The sequence below is a fragment of the Dromaius novaehollandiae genome, chromosome 6 (genome assembly GCF_036370855.1).
Source record: "Dromaius novaehollandiae isolate bDroNov1 chromosome 6, bDroNov1.hap1, whole genome shotgun sequence".
Lineage (NCBI taxonomy): Eukaryota > Metazoa > Chordata > Aves > Casuariiformes > Dromaiidae > Dromaius > Dromaius novaehollandiae.
In genome coordinates, this window is record NC_088103.1 from 41,842,411 (window position 1) to 41,861,861 (window position 19,451).

Sequence of the window (19,451 nt, forward strand, 5' to 3'; positions counted from 1 at the left end):
TCAGACACCTTAATGAACAAGTACTGTTAAAACCTTATGCCTTGACCCATTACAAATGTGGCTAAGCAATGACATATGCCTCACATCTAGCACAGGAACAAGTTATTGTGACGATGTGAATTTGCAGTACATCAGCTATTCCATGGAAGCTGACTGTGTATATACTTTTTGGGTATATGCTCATAGAGTAATTTACTTCATAGTTGCTACATGTCTGTGGGATAGCATCGCAAACCTAATCAGATGCACCATCTCAGCTCTTTGGCAGTAAATTCATACCCCTACTTATCTTGTTGCACCTTGAGCAGATAACTCTTATCCTGACAAAGCACCTCATCCAGAGGGTAACATTTACTGAGATTTTCATTTCTGAGTTGCTCTTTGTACAAAACTGTCTGCCTTGCTGATAGAAAGCAAATGGAGCACAGTGCTAACAAATAAACTACTTGCTGTCTGATAATAAAAAGCAGTGATAACCTAGGTCACCTCAGAAGCGACAACAGTTTGTCTTACGGAATGATTAGTTGAAAAACAATACTAAAGAGACAATACACACTATTATTAAATTCATTTTGATATCATTAGAGGAATCAACTTTTCTGTTCTGCGTTAATTAAATCAGTTAGCAGAAGCTCAGAAACAAAAATATTAACCAAGTCAATCTGGAACATCCTGGGAACAGATGGAGAGAAAGCCAGAAGGGATTTCTGGATACTCATATGAAATTTTGGAATCCCCTTAAACCAGTCATTCAAGTTGAGACAAATGAATTTAATCCTTCCACCCCCTCTGGTAAAGTACAGAGTACTTTGTCAGGGAGCTTCTAACTGAGGCCATACTCAGGTAGTCTGTTTTGCCAGTCCACTAAATCTTCTGCACCTTCTGACAGAAGTCAAGACTTCCTCTCACACGTTACTGTACTTCGCTCTCAAAGCCAGTGTGTTTAAGTGACGATAAAGATGAAATTTAGATCCTATGAACTTTTTCTGTTAACAGACCCCACGGGTATAGAAAAAAACTTGTTAGACCAATATCACAATTATTTATAGCATAAAAAGTAATGTCCTACAGGACAAAATAAAGTCTTCGGTACTGTAATCATTAGGAGAATGACACCTACCAGAATAGGCCCACCCCTGCTGCAAGTCTTCAGTGATTGTCACTTTCTGTCTGAAGTTTGCAAGCCTACCAAAAAGATTATTTATCGTAGAATAAATCCAGAATTAAAATCTTGCAGTGCTCTAATCATATTACCCTCAATATAGTTGATCCTCTTGCATCAGGTTGCCTTGGAGACCAGCAGTCAGAATCTGAGACAGATGACCCATAAACCTCTTCCTGGAAGGAGAAGATTCTTCTCCAGTCAAAGAATACTTCAAGAGAAAGGTCTAGAGAGAAAGATTCCTAATTCTATCTCCAGATTATCTCCTCTACTTTACGTAGAGACAAAAGATTAAATATTACTCAGAGACCTCCCTTTCCTCTCACAAAAGGCATAATAGGTACAGACTGAAATCAGACTCTGTCCTGAGATCTACAGCATAGCACATGAGCACATGCTACAGCGCTGATGTGATTTGCAAACAACAGTCTAGCAAAGTAACCACGCCACAGGACTGCACCCTCCCCCTGCTTGGACTCAGCCAAAGGAATGGCACAGAAAAGGCTGCACCTCAAACTACTGAGGCACATTTATCTGGTGCCTGATTTCATACTGCACATTTGTTACTACTTTTTCATGATACTGATGTTTTTATACACAAGTATCTTCCCAGCTTTTCCCTCTTTTCCAAGTGCTTGACCACCAAGGTGTTAAGATTTGACATGATTTAGAGCAGGAAGAAGTTGAAGAGGGGAGGCTAGGCAGAGAAGAATCTAGTAGAGGGAAACATTAAGCCTGTGACATTGGGATCTCATTCTCAGTTTGGTTTTAACACTATTCCCATTGGGGAAGGTCTGAGTTACAATAATCCAGCCAACTGGATTTCTAAGGCTTCTGGTAGGATCCTATCAATCCAGGCAAGTGATACCCTCCATCAGAGGTATATTCACATATCATGGAACAGAGAAGGCTAGTATGCTTTGAGGCAAACACTGGACTTCTGTGCCATCAGAACTCTTGAAAGCTTTGCCTGCACGAGAAGCTCTAAGGATGTGAGAGCCAGGACTGACAGGAAACTCTCAGACACAAAACTCCCAGACAATGTTACCCGAATACAGAGATGCAGCTACCAACAGAGTTAGGAAACTCTCCTCCTTGTCTCTTTAGGAGCACCATACAGAGAATAAACAGAACCAAAAGATCTGAAGCCTGCAAGTAAGTTTACCCCATTGCGGCTTTTAAACCAGGCTGTCTGAGGCAACACTTCAACAGTAACTAAGACCTACAGCAGTCTCTAGGTACATGCCTATGCTTATCTACAGAGATAGGAATGAGCAACCCTCCCCACAATTGCTTTTCTCCTTTCTATACGGTACCCTACTGACAAAATGGAATCAAGAGATAAGAGGTGTGATTACAGTTTGCTGGGCAGCCCTTTCCTGCAGCAGCTAGGGGTCTTTACACCAGTATCTGGGGGCACAACAGGAAGAAGAACAGATGTCTGTTTTCCACACACCTTCCTACATCTGACTGGGTAGATCTGCTTCACGCTTCCTACACAGCTTCCTCGTTACAGCACTCCTTAGAGATTCTTCAAGTTGGACTTGATAAAATATAGCAGAGTTATTTAGCAGAGCAGGCTGAAACTGGACCTCTAGTGGTGCTCTGTTTTGACACCTCTGTAGTCTGCTGTATTCCAATGCATCCCCTCTTCTTCCAACTTAGAGAGTCCAACAGTTAAATTTGTATTATGTTGGACAGCAGGTTCTGCGCTTCATTTTGTGAAGAAAAAAAAAAAAAATCTTGATGCCATGATGCTTCTCCAAAAAAGGATGATACTTGCTGCTCCCCTTAAAAGACGATCAGAACTCATGTGCTCCTCCTGACCAAGCAGCATCTCACACTTGTTTGGCTAAGGCTGAACTGCGTGGAATCCAGAGCAGATCATGCAGAAATCAAAGATTCAAAGCATTTCTGGTACACAGGAAAAAGGAGATGACTGGGTAGAACCATAATCTCAGAAGTGTTTTAATCTGCACACTGTGGGCTAAACCAGGTGCCCTCTGGATATCGAGTACCTGTGAAGGCATCAAAACACCTTTGTTTTCTCTCAACTGGATCTGCTTTGAGGACAAGAGTCAAATCCAAGCAGCTGTTTTTTATTCCATAGCTCTACAGAACAGTCCTTTTACTGGGTTTGTCATAGCATACATGAGAAACATTTTTTCAATTACTCAGAACACTACTTCTGTGGTTTTGTTTATTTACCTGTACAAAGGGAAACAATCACATCTAGGAAAATTAAAATGGGTATAGATACTAAGCACTGCATCTTCTCTGTTTAAAGTGATTCTGCCACAGGGATGAATTTGGCTGATCATATTTCTATCAAACAACAAGAGTCAAAAAACTCTCCCTCGGAAGTATCCATTTAAACATGCTTCCTCAAAAACTACATAAAGGCATCAAGGAGATCCAACTGTACAAGAGTCAAGTGCTTATCTACATGGAATGCCCTTCATCATCTGCATCAAAGATCACCTTGGCCACACAGTCACAATTTCCTAGAAACACGGTAGTCAGCAGTATAAGTTTAAATATTTCAACTTTCAAAAGCAAGAAATGAAATTCATCTAAAAATATTTTAATGTAGCAAGTTTGGCTATAGAATCAATGCAACATAAAGAGGACACTCATTGTATAACCAAGTTTACTGCTTAATCTTAACAGAGTAAGCTACAGATGCAACAAATTTACCACAGGTTATTGGGGTAAATTAAATAACGTAGTTAGGACCATGCTGTTTGTAGTCGTGGCTCTACAGTACTAATATTCAAATTGCCTGTTAGTTTTACTGTAAGCAAAATGCAAGTTTACAGAGAAAATAATTTAGTATATTATGCTGTATTCTGTTTCATGCTCAGTCACAATGATAAAGTCTTAGACAGATAAACAATATTTCAGCATTATGTTAATAATGCCAAAACATACAGAATTTTTAATGCCAAATTTACAACATAATACAGTGCTTTACAAACAGTTGTCTCATGTTTCATGGCCAAGTGAAAATGCTACATAGGACTGAAAAGCATTCAAGCACTATTCATAGTGGGTAAGCGAACCACACTAACAGGAATGCTTTACCTTTTGATGAAATTATTGTTCTCGAAGTTTGTGTCCAAATATAATGCAGTGTAAAGTGAATGTTAAAACCCTTGCCTCAAACATGTGGCAAAAGTCCTACACATTATTTACAAACTCAGACCAGTAAAACCATTTTAAAAATAGAAAGAATTGTGATAACTTGATAAAGCTGACAGAGATTCTATACTGTATTATGTGAACTAGAATTGTAATGAAGTTGTAAACAAACTTTAACCAAATTAGGTTACTACATCTATTCTTAACTCAAGAATATTGTCATCTCAGCACACAGATTAATTTATAAAGCTAAGGACACTGTCAGAGGTTTCATTTTTGTTTAAAACCAAAAAATTATTTAAAAAACTGGAAGATGCCAAATCAGTATTTGTTCCCTATTAGCATTCATTAACTTTTCCATTGTGTTGAGCTGGATTTTCAAAGCCCCTCAGTTTTAGCCTAATTCTGCTTCTACTGAAGTAGCTTGGTAACAAAGTTGGAGCAAACACTAAGAACATTTGAAAACTCCTACTAAGAGTGGTTTTGTTTTCCACTATTAGGTATAAGATTAGATTGCTGACATTGTTCTACAAAAAAACCAACAAAAAACCACTAAAGCATTCATTTTTAATATAAAAAGAGAAAAGCTTCCCCAAAATTAAATAGGCTTTGCAAATATGCAAAGAAATATATAGGTAAGCCAGACTGGAATCTGTCAATCATGACAGTATCCTTTTCATTCTCGTCCCTCTTTTTTCCTCCCACCCTCCAAACTGAAAGCATTGCCTCAGTGGTTGATGTGAAACTGACAGAATTAGATTCATTTACATGAAGTCAGGCTACAGAGTAGAAAGAAAAAGAAATTTTGTCCCTGCCGCATCTATTTGTCTTTTTCCTGCATTTTGTAATGAACTCATGCAAGCATAAAGGGTTTTTTTTGTGTTTTTTGTTTTTTAATACAGCCATAAGAGTTGTGTGAGACAAAACTGAACAAGCTTCTGTTTCACTTCAGAAAGGTCTTACATAACCAACTCATTTCTCTTCGTAAATAAAGCTGATAAAAGTAAACCCACAGTCACCAGTTAATAAAAAAATCTGTAGTCAAGCTGCTCTTTCAAGTATGTTTCTCTCCTCATAAATGAATTGCATCAGCCATACTACTGATTAAAACCTATGTTATAATCATTAATATTCAGATCATAGGTCCAGATCTACCGGATCTCAGGTCTCCTCAGCTGGATCCCAGCTGAGTTCATACAAGACTGGAAGCAGGGAGAGTGATGGGTACATATGGATGCATTACGCCACATTTGTAAATTGCTGTTTCTGTTGTGCGTCTCCGGCAATTCAATGCAGCGATACACTGACTGCATCTACTGTCACACCCCCATCACATCCTTTAAACAAGAGAAATGGCACAGGAGCCACAAAGTGATCTCAGACAGGTACCATCATCCTCTGACAACCAGGTGCAAGTCTGCTTTGTGCTGATGGAGATGCACTTTGTAGACCTAGGAGACTGGAGAATTTTCCCCACAATCCATCCTAAAAAAATTTAGCCATGACAGTTGTTTCTATACAACATGGTATAAAACATATCTTCGCATTTCATTCAGTCTGGAATTCCCATCTCAATCTATTGCAATTATGGAAGCCAATGAAAAGTTAATGAGAGGGATTCTACAAGAGTTGGTCCCAGCATTAAAAACCAATATATATGAAAAACAAAAAGGGACAAACTACCAAGTCACTGTTAGCAACAGTGGTAAATTCAACTTTTCATCTTTCCTTCCTAAATTCATCTATTGATGTAAGAGAAAAGTGCAACTTTGCAGCATGTTTGTTCATTTCAGAAGGTTTCCCTCGGGAACATATTTTGCAGTAACAAAATATGGTCTATAAAGTTGCAAAGTGCACAAGCTGAAGGCACAGAGTACAAACATATAGGAAAACAGATTTTAAAACAGAGGAAGTTACAAAAAAAAAAAAAAAAACAAGTAAGAGAAAATCTGTAATTTAAAACTCCCTGACGGAAGATACTTTTATGTGGGACCAACTCTTAAAAGGTGACATCATTTTGGTACTAATGAACAAATACTGCAAAATAATGAAACTTTCTTATTAAGTAAGCTCCAGAAAATACCTTGAAGTTTAAAAACTAATACACTGATGTGTTAACTAGTTTTAAGAACATCCTTAATATTAAGAAAAGAGTGCAAAAAAGATTCTTCCATTCTAACACTTTTGGAAGCTGCTGATTTCGGCTGCCCATTTCCACTTTGAAAGGATTGTTTTTCAAGGTGCGTTCCTCACAAAATCGCAGAACAAGAACTTATTGAGAGACTAGACCAAGGAATCACGTCTTTCAAAGTCATCCCAATTGTAGCAGCAACTGACATTTTATTATATAAAGAAGAAAGTCCAAAACTCTTCTTCGAGGCATAGTTCGTGTCAGAGCTCGAGTATCAGCAGTTGCCAAAGGAGGCTCCGGATACCACCTGTGCTCCTCCAGTGTCTGTTCTGGCTAGGAATAGAAGCTGATCCAGTATATTCACTATCTGTACCCCCTGGAGCTTGCACAAGCTGATGAGCCATCTGAAATTATATAAAAAAGTTGAAGAAATTCTCTCATATTAAACTTCCACCCCACGTCCTTTGTTCCCCACCCCTCTCAACAATCCTAAAAACAACATTACCTGCAAAACATTAACAGTGTAAACTGAAGCTGATGTACCAGTTAAACAGTCATTCATTTATTTCAGATTGTAGTAAGAGCTCATAATGCTGTATGATATTTTTGGGAAGGACATAAAGTGATCATACCCTGCTTAAAGCACAATAGGAAAATAGGCAGAAAGAATGCAATAAAGTGAACTGAAATTAATAACAGCACCAGAATAGACACTATTACCCAATCCCCAAGGCTACTTAATGACAAGCAATCAGGACCTTATTTCTAAATCCTGACCTAGAATATATGGGACTAGATTTTCTCCTGTACAAACTATTTACTCAGCATAGAAGATACGACCAGTCCATCAAGAATTGCTGACTGACTGCACACCAGTTAGGGATCTCTGGAATACAGCAGCCAATTGGGAATGGAAATATCACTCCCCTGTGTGTCTCTTCCCATTCCCCACCCAACCCCAATTTATATCAGAGGAATTAAGGGAATAACAAAGTGAAGAGCCTCACAGTTATACCTGAAGCAACAAACTTCACCTACAATTGGAAGAGAATTTTCCTGCTGCAAGACTCTTGAACATTTGTAACCAAATTACGGCTTTCGGTATCTCAGCTCAGGTTGTTTTGTATTAAAGAATAACTGACCATTCCAAGTTGAAAAGCACAACTTCTCTAAACTTTCTATTCTGTCTATATACAGAAATAAGCAAAGCGTAATTTAGACCAGAGATGGACTGGCTCATCATTTCATTGCCTGTACACATATACAGACTAGGTAGAGACTTTGGGCAACTACACTCTTTCCTTAAGACCTCAGCTGTATGCTTAAAGGAAGCAGAAACATCACAGCCTCAGTAGCTAGGATATCTTCCTACCTTAAAAGGTGGCTGTGGGAGCCCGGCAGAGTCAGCCAGGCTCTGCTCCCAAGAAGCGTGTATTATGACTCAAAATGCTAGCAGTTATGTCAACAGACAGCTAGCTGCATGCTGAAATGCAGCCTTTGACACCTCGTCCACCCTCCTGAAGCCCAAAGGCCCATCATTACTTGTATGCCCAATCTGCGAGGGACCACAGCACACTGCAAGGCAGGGTTAGAATTCACATTCACTGTGTGCCCACGTTATTCTTCTCCAAATTTGTTCATAAATACTGATTACTATACCTTTGCAGAACCATATCTGACAGCGACCATTTGACATCCCTCAAATTGACAGAGCAGCTCTGCTTACTGCTCTGAGAGTACTCCACCAGACAGTTCTGCATCTATCTAGTTACAGCTGAGCCTATGTTTCCTTGACACACTTACACAATTGTCAGGCAAGACTATCAAAATCCTCATTAAAGCCAAGAAATAAAGCCAAGACTACCACTTCTAAGCTGCTCACGAGGTCTATTATTCTATCATGAAAGGAAATAAGCAGGACAGTTCAAGAGGAATACCTTCTAGAGAAACACACACACAGAAATAGTCTCTCTTCTTGCTTGCTGGCATGAACTATAACCAGAGCTGATAAAATATCAGAGTACGAGATTCATACTTACTGTAAGTTAACTCTTCTCCAGCTCTCTTGCGTGACTGATCACCCCTAGGGAACAGCAGGAAGAAAGATACTTATAGTATGTCTACTCGGTTTCAAACTGTCTCAAACTTACTTCTCAGGCCAAATGCACTGCTTTTCTCAGCGCAAGTTCTTATGGCTTTGTTTTCAATGTCTTATTTCACATATAAATCTATCCAAAAAAAAAGTTCTCTACAGAAAGCCAGTAAACAAAAGTAGTTTTCTCTCTCCTACTTTACAAAGGGTGGGTCTACAATAGCATTTCCATTTGGGTCAGTAGCATAACTTTGAAGCTCACTCATTTACCGGGCTTTGGAGAGAGCGAGAGAACGCGAGCGAGAGAGAGAGAGATTACCTTTAGGTGAAACTAGAGCATGAAAGCCAGCAGTAGTTTTAACATTTACCATACCAATGTCAAGTGAGTGCTTAAACTACGGGACCCAATTCTCACTGTTCCATTGGTGACAGTTAAGATGAAGATTTTCTTTTCATGCAGAAATAGGTAGAGCAGGAACAGAGCACGTTAGTCTCCCCAGCCTGATCTTGGTTTACCAGGCTACTGCAAAAGTGGTACAGTGTTGTGGCAAAAGTGCTGTGCTTCTGCCTAGACAGTTCAGCAACAGGCACAGTCCTGCGCAAACAACAGTATAGCTGAAGAACATTTTCTGCTGTGTCTTTTACTCTTTGCTCATTTTTTTCCAATTCAAGACTCAGTCAGAAAAGAAATGCCCATTTAAAATAAATACTAAAAATAATAAAAACAGTACAATTGACTGCACTGTTATAAATAGCTCTGGGGATAGGGAGAAGCAATCAACTGACATTTTCGGAAACATTATTAAAAAAATTATCAAACTATCAGTTTATAGAAAATAAATGGCCTAGGTACAAGGCTGAAAGAATGATCATGCATTAAAAGTTCAATCAAAACAAGGAGGCGTGAACTGCAAGTGATCGGTTTCATGAAAATATTTTAAAATTGCTGATTTTCTACCTCTTATTACCGTCTGCCGAGTTTGTAGGGGAAATAGCACATTTCAGATACTGAGTTTTGAATAGTCTTGATTAACTCAGAATATTTCTTAATATTTTTAGGTACATACATTTTTACAGTTTCAACATCGTCTGGGATAACTGCTGTTGAAGGCTAATAATTATTACCTAGTAAATCCATTCTGCATAAGGTCTCTTTGAAGTTTCTGGTCTTGAGCAGCATATTCCTGAAGCTCAGATTCCACAGCAGGGGGTAGAATGTTTGGGATGAATTTTGAAAATAAAGCTGGTGCCAACTGTACCCATTCTGTAAGAAGAGAGAAAATAACAATAAATAAAACATGTGGAAGAGATTTTTTGTAAAAATTTTATATTCTGAAAAGAATTAGTACCTTTGGTCTATTTTAAATAATTTTTAGGATCCTGAATTACATATATCAGGCAAAAATCACATGTACATTTATTCAACAGCTTTTCCACCAAAAGTGGGCATCATCATTGGTACTAAAGATGCATTCTTTGGCGTCTTTCACTTTTGTAGTCATTTGCCACAGCATAGCAAAATATTAAATGTTATTAGCTATTAACAGTAATTATCCACACCTTTTAAACCAACATAAATATGTTAAGGTTAAAGTGCAAAGAATCTAGGCACCATTCTCAACATCCCCCTAGACACCTAGACCTCAGAACCCAAGTCTTAAAAGCAGAACAAATGTTCAGACTGTTAAAATCAGATGTTTACATCTGGATTAAGATTTTTTTTTTTTATTGTCCTCCTTGTCATCAAGGTGAAATTCATTTCTTGCTGTGCCTCACAACAAACCCCTGCAGATAACCTCAATTATGACATTACAAAGCTAAACAATCCCAAGCATAGGCACAACCGCTCAGCAAATACACCTTGACAATCAGATCATTTGAAACAGTTTACTCAGGGAAGTAGAGTCAGAATTCACACATCTCTTCCCAAGTCCTACTTCTAGAAAGCACAGCTATATTCACCACACAACCCTGGTTCTCTTTCTCTCATTTCAAATGAATTGATGCAATTCTTTCTACTAAAGATTTACCAAAGCTCCTAGACAATGAACACTTTTTAATGTTCAGATAATTTTAAAGTATAGGAGGTCAGCTTCAGGATAACAGATAGGATCTAATTTCACTACACTGAATGTTACTCACAGAGCAAGACAGATTACCTTAAAACTTCTAGGCTGACAATAAAAGACCCAGAGAAGATTGAATGAAGGCCGAGAATTGGGTTTATAGCAATTGTGTAAGAAGCTGAAAAGAACGAATACTCAATTATTTTTAAATTCAGGTTTTTTTTTTTTTAGAGGTTGTAACAGTTATCTTAAACCTTCTCTCCACATGGAAAAAAGGGATGATTTTAAGTATGTTCACTAAGGCACATGGCAAGTTTTTAATCTAATTCCAGGGCATGGTTACTGGTTGAAATAAACCAAGCTTCAATAATCTCTACTTTGACCAGTAAACATATTAACAAAGCTGATATCACATGCTTCTAAGAGAAGGTATAGAACTCCCAGAGAGCATTCTGCTGAGACATGTCATAACCGGAGTCCACTCTCCAGCATTAAAGAGGTCAGACAGTCCTGGAGGATTTACTCCTTAGCCAATGAGAACTTATGAGTCAGGTTAGTACTTTACAAGTTTGTTATCAATAAAAAAAAGTTTTAAACTGCAGCCAAATGCTCCAATAAAGAAATCCTCTAATAGCTGTATTCCTAAAGGGAAATAAAAATGAGAGGACAGTTCCTAAAGAGATCATTCGCACATTTCTATGAGCCTGTGAGGAGAGTTGCTTTGGGCTCCCTGAGTTCAACTGACAGGCAGAACATTTTTAAGAGTGGCAAAATTCTCCATTCCTATTACCCTTCTTGCTCCTCACCAGTTAGTCCTGTTACTCTTTCTGCCACAATGTGCTATACAAGTTTTTGAGACAGATGCTGTTCTTGAAGCTAAGGCTTCTGTGTTCCCAATGCAACAACACCATAGATTGTGTGGAAAAAAGTCACTCAATATCTTCCCACCTCTAAGATTGCTCTATAGTCTCCTAGACTCATGCTTCTCAAGTGCCCTTGAAGGAAGTATTAGTAGGGTGTCACTGGAGAGAACAGGGCATACTGCCAGGAGGATGGAATGCATCAGAGGCATGGGTATTGCAGCTGGGCTTAGGAATGCTCTGGGAATGCGATGCAGAGAACAGAAGAGAAAGCCTATGGCCACCAGCAGCATCAGCACAGCTTCTCCTTTTGCTATGTTGTCTAAGCAGAGGCTTCCCAGTGCTGCTCCAATCCCCCAGACATGTCCCAGTGGCCAGATTTTCTGCTTCACTTCTATGGTTCCCCATTTAGTCCCCTATCTCCATGATACATACAAAGGAACATGCCCCACTGAACAAGAAATGCAGCACAGCATACACACCCCGGGGAAAAGAGCGAGGAGTAAGGAAGAGGTACTCCAAAAGTCTGAGAACCCCTACCTTAGACAAACTCTTGCTCTAATTGTTTTAGAATTAATTCTCAAGGACCAGCACTAAAGAACACCCTTTTATAACAAATGTTTTCCGTGCTCCCTTTGTTTGAATGACGTTAAAGTTCCTTATTTTCTTTCCTTTCCCCCCGCCTTCAACCAATAATCATCAATTTTGCTGAGAGATTAAACTTTATTTAAAATTTTTTTAAAAAAGTAAAAGCTGTCCGAGAAATGATGCATATAATACATTGAACTGTTATACTCTGCTTTAATAGTCTTTCCTTAACTCTATTCAAAGACATTCTGCTTTATTCCAAAAAGTCAGCTATTCTTCACAGGTTGGCACTCAGATTGGTCTATAAACCCTAATTATCACCTGCACATAAATCAAACTTGCTCTTACACTTACCTGGGTGCTTATTTTGCATACAGCATTCAAAAACATTACACAGAAGATAAAATTTGTCTAGCAAAATATGAACTCCAATCCTGGTGCCAAATATTGGACTGAAGCATTTAAAAAGACGACATGTTCAGGATAGGCAACACTAACTCCTGATTTAATTGAAAATCTTGTTGGCAGTGTTTGGGCATTTGCACCTAAAGCCCAGAACTTGCATTTATACAAAGTGGTTTTTAATCTAAATTACTAATTCTCAAAGTTATAAAGAAAGACATTCCAAAATTAAACCTTTAGATTCAGAAGACAAGTGGAAAAAGAAACAAGTAGTATTTTAGAAGCCTTCCGTTTTCCTAAGGCATGACTTACAACATGTAAGTGTGTTGCGTTAGAAACATGAAATCCCATCACTTTGAATTGCAGCAAACTGGTTCATGTGTTGTTTAGCACTCTGCTTTAAAAAAAAATCCAGCCATAGAAATTAATAAACTTAGCACCTCAAGAGGCTGAAAAGTTTGAAGAGCAGGTAATTAAAAGCAAACCTGTACCTGTGTAAGCAAAAGCTTAAACTGGACAGAAATCAGTCCGCTGGGTCTTCCTACTAAGCCATGGAAAGCAGATTTCACAAGTTTAGGAATGACCTTTACACTTAAAGATCTTACAGACTTAGGACAACTACTCAAGATCCGATCAGATCAGCAACGCCAACCCAAACTAACATCTACCTGTTAAGTAAACAGCAAGACGGGGATCACCTGAAGTAGACAATAAGGAAGTCACAGGTCCATCAATTATAAGGGACTTGTGCGGTACCACAAAACTACACTGAACTGCTTTCAAAAGAAACCACACTTTTATACTTATGTATATACTCTCCCTTTCCTCGGTATTGAACAGTTTAAGTGATATTCATTTCATTTTTAAAGTGATGAGGGGGATGTTAATTTTACTGTTGTATGAAAATAAAGCTTATCTACTAAAAGAGATTTACCTACATGTTTTGTAAGTGGACAGTCCACAACATTCCTAGCTAGTATACATGCTGAATATTACACTACAAAAAAAGTTTGGTTTTTTTTCCTAAAGTTTTCTCATCCTCATTTTTATTTCTTTAATTGGGATTGCAAAGGAAAAAACAGATTACAGCTGGGGCACAATCCTTCTCTCAGTTATACCAAGGTAACTGAAAGATGGTAGTAGTATTAAGAAAAAGAGGTGGCGAGAGGGAGGGAAGCAGGCCCAATTTGCTCATTTAGGATTTTTTTTTTTAATATAGAAAAATAATAGACAAACATTTTGATTCTGAAACTTCACAAAACGGCCAAATCATTTCCTTTCAGTTCTCAAAGAATGATACAGCTGATAGAGATTTACAGCAGGAACTGCAACAGATCCTTGGAGCATAAGAAATTTAATTTTAGTATTGTTAAAATTATACATCTTATTATCACAAGCTGAACTGCCATTTAAGCACAAAAATCAAGTTCACAGCAAACTTCAGGCATCATTTATTTGTGGGTATTTTAAACACTTCCTGAACTGCTAAACTCTTTTCTAATATAGGCTAGAGCTCTACTCAAGCCTCCAAACCTCACAGCATCAAAGTTTTCAGTACAAAAAATGTGTTTATCACATTGATAAAAAATACTACATGACAGGCTTCCTGTCAATACAATTATTGTTGAACAAGTTGCCTGTGATGTATCCAGTAGTTAAGCTAAGCTCTTCCATGAAATAATACCCAAACAAATCAGGGTTTCATAGAAGAAACAGTCATTTATTTCATGTCAAAGATCAGGCCTTTTGAAGGTCTACTCGCAACAGAACTCTCACCATTTCATTAGTTCCGCTTCTAAATTTCTGCCATGACTGACTCACTAAACAGCCTTCTTTTCTTATTTCTATGGAGCACAAGAACTATGTTTCCCTGTTGCCTTCAGAGCAGAGGAACTTTTTTTTAGAATGAATTTGATATCCACGTGGTTATCATTCCACCTTGTGCAGGTCACAGAGATGGGCACTAAGCAGAGCCAGGGCCTTTACACAGTACAGCTAAGCATTATGATGGACAGGATTTTTTTTTTTTTTTTAAATATGCATTACATAGTGACTACATATTTAGGCAAACATCTCAGAACCACAGTATGAGCTGCTCCTAAAGAGATTTTTCTTTTACCTGGTCTTAGTGTATACAGGCCTTTCACAATATTTGCCATGGTTGAAGGAGTTATTTGAAACGGTGTTGACTGAGCTTCCAAAAGTAAAGCTGAAATAAAATTAAGAGACACATAGTTAGCCATCATCTTAATCAAAAATACAGGCTCTTACACAGGTAGTTTTGTGTAGAAGAAACACACTTCTACTTTTTCTGTTATCTGATGTTATCACAAGGGAAACAGTCAGGTGTCTGACTGACAACTTAATTTAAGAGTAATAAAAGATAACCTTATGTAAGAGTATCCTATTCAAATTATGTACGATGAAAATGTAAAATAAGTTATTTTCATCCCTTTTCAGCTATGTGTCTGAAGCCGTAAGGAAAAAAAAAAGAACAAGCAAGCAATAGCTTTTTAAGTGTTCAGATACAGAACTGAAGTAAACAATTTATTTTTAGAAGCACTCTCACACTACGAACACTGCTGTGGTAAACGCCACCAGGCCCACAAATCCTTGCATTATGGTATTTAACATCTTTTCCATAAAACTGAGGCTGGATTGAAAGTCTGTGAATGAAGTACAAGTATGAAAACAGATATGAAATCAAATAAGAAAAAATTGTTTGTTCTTCAAACAAGAATGAACATTTCTATTTCATTCTTTGTATCATTTGTAGTAAACATATCAATAATGGCATCTGTCTCTTGTGGAAAAACCTGTTAGTAGTAGCAGATTGTTTATATTATGATATCCGAGCCTTTAGCCTGGCTTGAATTTAGTTTGAGGTTTGGGCATATATATGAATTAAAAAATAGACAGATAAAAAGAAATGAGTAAAGTTATACTAACTGCTGCTTCTCAGTTTTTATGTTTCTACAAAGGATTTGTGCATTATACAAGCCACTACATAAAGGAGAAATGACTGTTACCATCCCACCTAAAATGCATATCTCTTCCGCTTTGCAGTGTGGAAACTCTGTTTTTTAATTCCAGAGCTTCACCAGTTCTATCTTTAGCACCTGCCACTATGGAACTTACCATAAAAAGGAAAAAAAATTGCTATTACCTTGAAACTGTGTAAAGTGGCTCACAAAACAGGCAGACTGACTAAGGAAATATTTTTCTCTAACCTCTTGATCCAAGTTACCAAAGCAGTTACATTTAACTGTTATAGATGAATTTACTTTACAAATAACTTCATCTTAAAAGGGCTTGGTCTGTCCACAGCTGAAGCCTTGAGATGATGAGGGCCTGTGATTTGTTTTGTGATGACGCATTTATAGTCTCCTCCCTAAACACTATTCTTGAAACAGCTTCCTAGCAGCCAAGAAAGTTACAAATTGTAAAACTAAAAAGGGGATAAGGCTTTATAAGGTAGATATATAGACAGTCATACACAATCCATATACTACACAACTTTTTAACTAGACTACAAATACTTCAATACAAGTCTCACTGACAGATTTGTATAATGGACAGAAAACTGTAAATTTGTTCTTCATATTTTCTATTGTGCTCTAATATGTTCTATTATGCTCATGCTACATACATATAACAACTTATTTAAAACAGAGTAAGTCTAAGCAGTAATACGGAGCTCAAAATCTGGAGCTAAAAATCACTTAACATTTGTTAAAATTTAAGTGTTCAAGAAACAATTGCATTAACATAGCTACTTGAGTTTATTACTGGTAAATTGAGAACTGTACTCTCCCATAATGTCTAGGTTATAACCAGCAAGAGCAATTTAAAAATATTTCAGAAGCTATTTCATATACTTGTACATGGACACAACATACTGTGGGAGAAAAAGCCACTCAGAGCTGCTTTGGGGACAAACCCAAAGCTTTAAAGCAAGCTACTCTGCAGTTACATAACTAGAATGTATGTAGCCATTCACATCCTCTGCATAAGTGAGAAGCTTCAGGCCAGACATATTCCATCCATTTCAGATGAAATCTGAAATAATATGCCCGTACCTTGACCACATCTTCACATATACCATCATCCTACAATTATTTTTTTGAAAAATAACACAGAACAAGTAGGTGGCAGAGACGAATGAAAGTTGTATTTTATGGTACCTATGGATCAAAGAGAAGGGTTTCCAAGAGTCCATCAGACTGTCTCCCCATTTCATTCCTCTCAGATATGTCTCATGTACTGGAGACATACCAGGTGTGCAAGATGTTCCACCCTTTCCTCTTCTCTTCCAGCTGGTGAAAGCCACCACTGCAACCTGTACACACCCACACACACCCCCCCACACACACACCCCCAAAAGCAGTCACTTAATATGTCTGAAGTGCTGCTGGATGGCAGAATTATTTGCACAAGTAATAGTTTAATATGGTAATCAAGGATAATTCACTACTATAAACATTCACTATTTCTCACGGGTTTCTTCTGAAGCTAATTTTCACCTATAAAATACCAATTTCACTATGATCCTATCAGGTCACCTGTGACCAGATGTATTTGTGATAGGAAGCAAGTAAAGTGATCAGCAATTTGTTTTTATTCTAGATGCTGACCATATCCCCTGTAGAAACCGATTTCATGAACAAGATCAGTGAAAGAATTCACCTGGAGATCAATCCTCTTAGTACAGAAGTATCTTCTTCATCACTCTCTATTGCAGCGTGACATGTCAACACTTCCTTGATTTTGGCAAACAGCTTACACCACGTGCTACAATGCAAGTGTAAATCACTCACTGCTGGTTTACAGTCATGCATACAAACATGATAGTACTATATTACACAGTAATATAACAAAATAATGGCATGTATCAACAAGATAGGGAATATTTCATTCATTAAACCCTACAGTACAAACTCTAATCCAGCCTACACTTTTTCTAAAAGCTAGATGTCAATATCTGAAGGATGCTGTGAGAGATGCATTTTCAGAAGGATTTTCATAAGAATGAACAGGACTCCAAATCTCTCTGGATCTGAGAATCTCAAGTCAGTTTTATAGACAAAGATATAAATACACAACAGATGTAAAACTCATTCACAAATTCATCTTGAGCTTTGCAATGAAACCTAACCACTTCCTACCCAAACTTTCAATCCAATATTACTTTTTAAACACAGCATCATTTGAAAGCTTAGAAAGAATAAGAGCAGGAACAGCTGTGTCAGACATGCAGAAGTTAGCTATGTTGCTGTTTCACAATCTTACATTTACAAAAGACCTGCAATTCATAAGGTTTAGGCTTGCTTTTTTAGAATAATTATTGAGTCTACAACAGAGAGGCTACACAGACTCCTTCTACCTACTTTCAGACAGCTCTGCCTGCAGCATTTACACAGATAGGGCAGGGTGAGGCGAAATAAAACCAAATCTCAGGTGAACAACAGGTAATGATAGACCTGATACTATCTGACCACCTCCACAATGTTTAGTCTGTAAAATGCAATTTTACTTCACAAGTAACCAATATGTAAAAGATTTAATTAACCTGCAAATAGCCTTGAAAATAACCCATGAATCAAAGAAGAGGAGTGTGGGTTCCCACAATGAAATGCTTTGAGTGCAGAAAGCTGTAAGATGCTTTAAAATATTGCTAAACTGAGGTAAGACACAATACCCATAATCGCCTCAGGACACTGGAGGGACAGTGGATGAACCCTACTGCAGTCACTCAGGTAGGAACCTGCAGCACTCTGGGTACTCTGCAGTAACCAAGTGTATTTTATTACTCCACAGTAATACTGTAAGAGATCATCCCTCAATGAAGGTTCAAGCTACTTCGTAATTACACCAGGGTACTTAAGGCAAGATAAAGAACTCCAGTAATTACAAGAGGAGCAGACAATATGTTACAAGTTCACTTGTTCATAAGCCAAGATTTACTTGCAAGAACTAAGAGTTCACTATTCTAAGATTCTTCTATCTTTTAAAATTCCTTTCAAAGGAGAGCATTTTGACTGGCAAAGATATATTTTTTTTTTCCTGAGCAAACAGTGAAATTTCTGCACGTAGGCTCACAAGATTTTTCTTCCTTTGCAGTGATCAAGTAGAACTTCAAAATAAGATATTGTAATAAATCATATGTAAGTACGGTTTAAGATGGCAGATGCGCTCAGAACCATAATTATTCCACACACTTTCAAAAAGTGTAAAACATTCACACTAAAAGCAACTCCAAAAACTTTCACAACTAAGGCATTAGTTAGCTGTTTCACTCAAGTCTCTCTAGAATAATTAGAGACTACAACAGAGAAGCGCGCAGACTCCTACCTACTTCTAGATGGCTCCACCTGCAGCATTTACACAGATAGGGCAGAGCGAGGCAGAATAAAACTAAACAAAACTAAACAGAAGCAGAACTGATATGTGTAACAAAGCTACAAAATAAAATAAATTAATGAGAGAAAACTTAATCCCAATGTATGAATGCTTTAGTACTTAACTCCAATATTTATACAATTCCACTGAACTCATGGGAATTAATCTTTGCAGAGTAATCATTCTTACACCTCCACAGAACTTGAGCACTTACACAATGGTAAAAATGGATATACACACAAATGCACAATAATAACAATAGAACTATAATAAGTGCATACCTTAAACAAAGCTTAGTTCCTTAGCACAGGCTTATATGTTTTACAAGAATAGAAATCACTTCCCGAATGCAAACCACCAACACAGAAGGGAAGAAAAAATGCTCACAAGTGCACGCAAGCACACACAAGCAGAAATGACTGAAGTATCATAATGATATGCTAAGACTACCACCTAGTTAGAAGTGCCATAACTAAGCACTTTGATACATCCTAGTCCCTACCCACCCACAACAGAGAGAGAATACTACTGCTCTAAACAAAGAATAAGAAGAACTATTTTTTCCTCAGATTCCCTCCTAAATCTCTCCTCACCTTTGTGACCAGTTTAA

The 19,451-nt window shown here is 37.7% G+C and overlaps 1 protein-coding gene across 2 annotated transcripts in view; it reads right to left on the bottom strand.

The window, feature by feature from the left end:
* Positions 1-3,725: 3,725 nt before the first annotated feature.
* The window catches only part of CACUL1 (CDK2 associated cullin domain 1), a 46,574-nt gene continuing 30,848 nt past the window's right edge, over positions 3,726-19,451 (bottom strand). Inside the window, exons 6-9 of one of the 2 annotated variants that reach the window (XM_026108170.2) lie at positions 14,562-14,651; positions 9,652-9,790; positions 8,474-8,517; positions 3,726-6,838 (exon numbers count right to left, since the gene is read on the bottom strand). In XM_026108170.2, coding sequence (XP_025963955.2) covers positions 6,798-6,838; positions 8,474-8,517; positions 9,652-9,790; positions 14,562-14,651 — 314 coding nt within the window. In that variant the 3' untranslated portion in view covers positions 3,726-6,797. The remainder of the gene's footprint in view (positions 6,839-8,473; positions 8,518-9,651; positions 9,791-14,561; positions 14,652-19,451) is intronic. The other variant, XM_064514287.1, reaches the window with a different exon arrangement.